The sequence below is a fragment of the Rhagoletis pomonella genome, unplaced genomic scaffold (assembly GCF_013731165.1).
Source record: "Rhagoletis pomonella isolate Grant_MI unplaced genomic scaffold, Rhpom_1.0 Rhpom_scaffold_00006, whole genome shotgun sequence".
Classification (NCBI taxonomy): domain Eukaryota; kingdom Metazoa; phylum Arthropoda; class Insecta; order Diptera; family Tephritidae; genus Rhagoletis; species Rhagoletis pomonella.
The window spans coordinates 23,773,404-23,775,429 of NW_023458560.1; the positions used below are offsets into that span (position 1 = coordinate 23,773,404).

General features: G+C 40.6%; 1 protein-coding gene across 1 annotated transcript; it reads left to right on the forward strand.

The window, feature by feature from the left end:
* Nucleotides 1-1,085: 1,085 nt before the first annotated feature.
* Nucleotides 1,086-1,898, forward strand: LOC118741832 (putative nuclease HARBI1; the record flags this gene model as incomplete). The annotated part of the gene is made up of 2 exons (XM_036473807.1): nt 1,086-1,319; nt 1,542-1,898. Coding segments are annotated over exons 1-2 (591 nt in total), but the record flags the coding sequence as incomplete, so codon positions are not given.
* Nucleotides 1,899-2,026: the final 128 nt, after the last annotated feature.

Here is a 2,026-nt window from a genome sequence, read left to right on the forward strand (position 1 = left end):
TCCACTGTGTGCGAATCCGTGGGTTTGGCCAATTGTAGGAGTAGGTCCCCATTGCCGGTTTTGCGTACTTTGGTTACCACGTCTTCCAGATGTTTTAGTTGTGGATCGTTTTTTAAACCTCGCAGTATTTCTGCATACGAACTTCCGTCACGACTTTTTATTACTATAGCATCCGGCTTTGGCAACTTGGGCTTCGGCTTCGACCTTTTCTTTCCTTCTACTGTCTTCCATTGGGGTTCTTTGCCATCATTCGCCCCATTTGATTGGTTTTTCTCTTCACTTACGTTCGCTGGCGTCATTGCTTTTTCCTGGCGTTCTATCGCAGTGCTTGGCTGCTTTCCAGTTTTACTCGGTTTACCGCTCCCAGGGATTTTTTGAGGCGTTGTTTGGCAAGCGGCACTCAACACGTTTCGCGGTAACGCATTCCCTGTTTTGCCATACAGTATGGCCAGCTCGGCAATGATATCCCGCATAGGTTGGTGAATGGACCTTCTTTTGCCGTCTTCCAGCATTTCCACCAACTCCCGTATTTTAACTCCCAGAGTAACCCACGCGGTCGGTTGATCTTCTTGCGGTGGAGGCGACCTTGCGAGGCTCATAGTTTTGGTTTTTTTGTTTTTTTTGTTTTTTTTGATTTCTTCTATTTTTTTTTTTTTTTTAAGTAATAAAAATAAAAATAGAAGTACTCAAACCCACAGGGCAATTTTGTTACCACCCTAGTTTCACTAGTTTCAGTCACTATCTGCTGTTTGGTTTGGTACTTCGCTAAGCTTGCTTAAACTGTTTGACTACCACTGGCCGAACCAAACTGTTCCCACTTTTAACGAGGAGATCAGTAGTGCGATTCTGAATCTTATTTTAACCACATTTCACGTTGTTATCTCTAGTTAACAACTTTTTTTGGGGTTAAGTGATTGTGTATCAACTGTAACCATATTTGTCATTGTTTAGTGTTAACAAACGCAGTCAGCTGACAATTATTTTTGTGGTTAAGCTAACAGCATCTAGTTTTTCTTTGTTAAGCTGTTGTTTACTAATTTTGCTGTGAAGTTAAATTGAGAAAATTGTGAAGATTGTGTTAAAAAATGGCATTTGCATACATTGCATCATATTTATATGATACCGATAATGAGCAGCCATTAAACGTGCCAAGAATTGACCGGCATAGGCTTCGCGAAATCGATAACCCTTTCGAACTAACGTTAACGGAGTTCCGGAGGCTATATAGACTCAGTCCCGGCATGGTTGAAAATTTGGTGTCGCAACTTGACAATCAATTAAGAGGATCGCGAATAACAGCGTTATCGACTGAAAAGCAGGTAAGTCAATATACATGTATTTCAACTTTATTAAATATTATAGGTGCGTTCCAGCAGTAGTACGAATTGCAGGGTCTGAAGGTTTCAAGGATTTACAGAAAAAGCTGCTTTTAACTTTAATAAACCTTATGTGACGTGGAACAGCTTTTTCTGTGAAACGTACAATTGCTATTACCGCTAGAAAGCATCTTGTATAAGCATGTGTTTATGTAGTCGTTGAAGGTTCTAGCTGCTCTACGGTTTTATGCCACTGGATGCTATCAACGCCCAGTAGGTGAACAGTGGGGCATATCCATGAGCCAAACATCGATAAGCCGTTGCATACACCGTGTGACTGACGCAATCAACAATTCAATGTTTACCTCCAAAGTGAAGTTCCCTATGACGCAACTGGAGTGCCAAGCGGCAAAAGAAATTTTTGCGTCTGCACCTTCACCATTTGTAGCAGGAACTATCGGTGCAATCGACTGCACCCATGTTGCAATTTTGGCTCCCAAAAATAATGAATCAAATTATGTCAATCACCATGGGTACCATTCGATGAACGTGCAAATGGTAAGAACAAATGTACAACATGAAAATTTATATTGTTTTTAATATTTTATTGAGCTTTGTACCACGATTGTTTATTAGGAAAAATTGAAAAAGCAACAAAGTCTAAGCGGTAGAAGTTATAGCACTATTTCGGAGATCACCACATCTCCTCA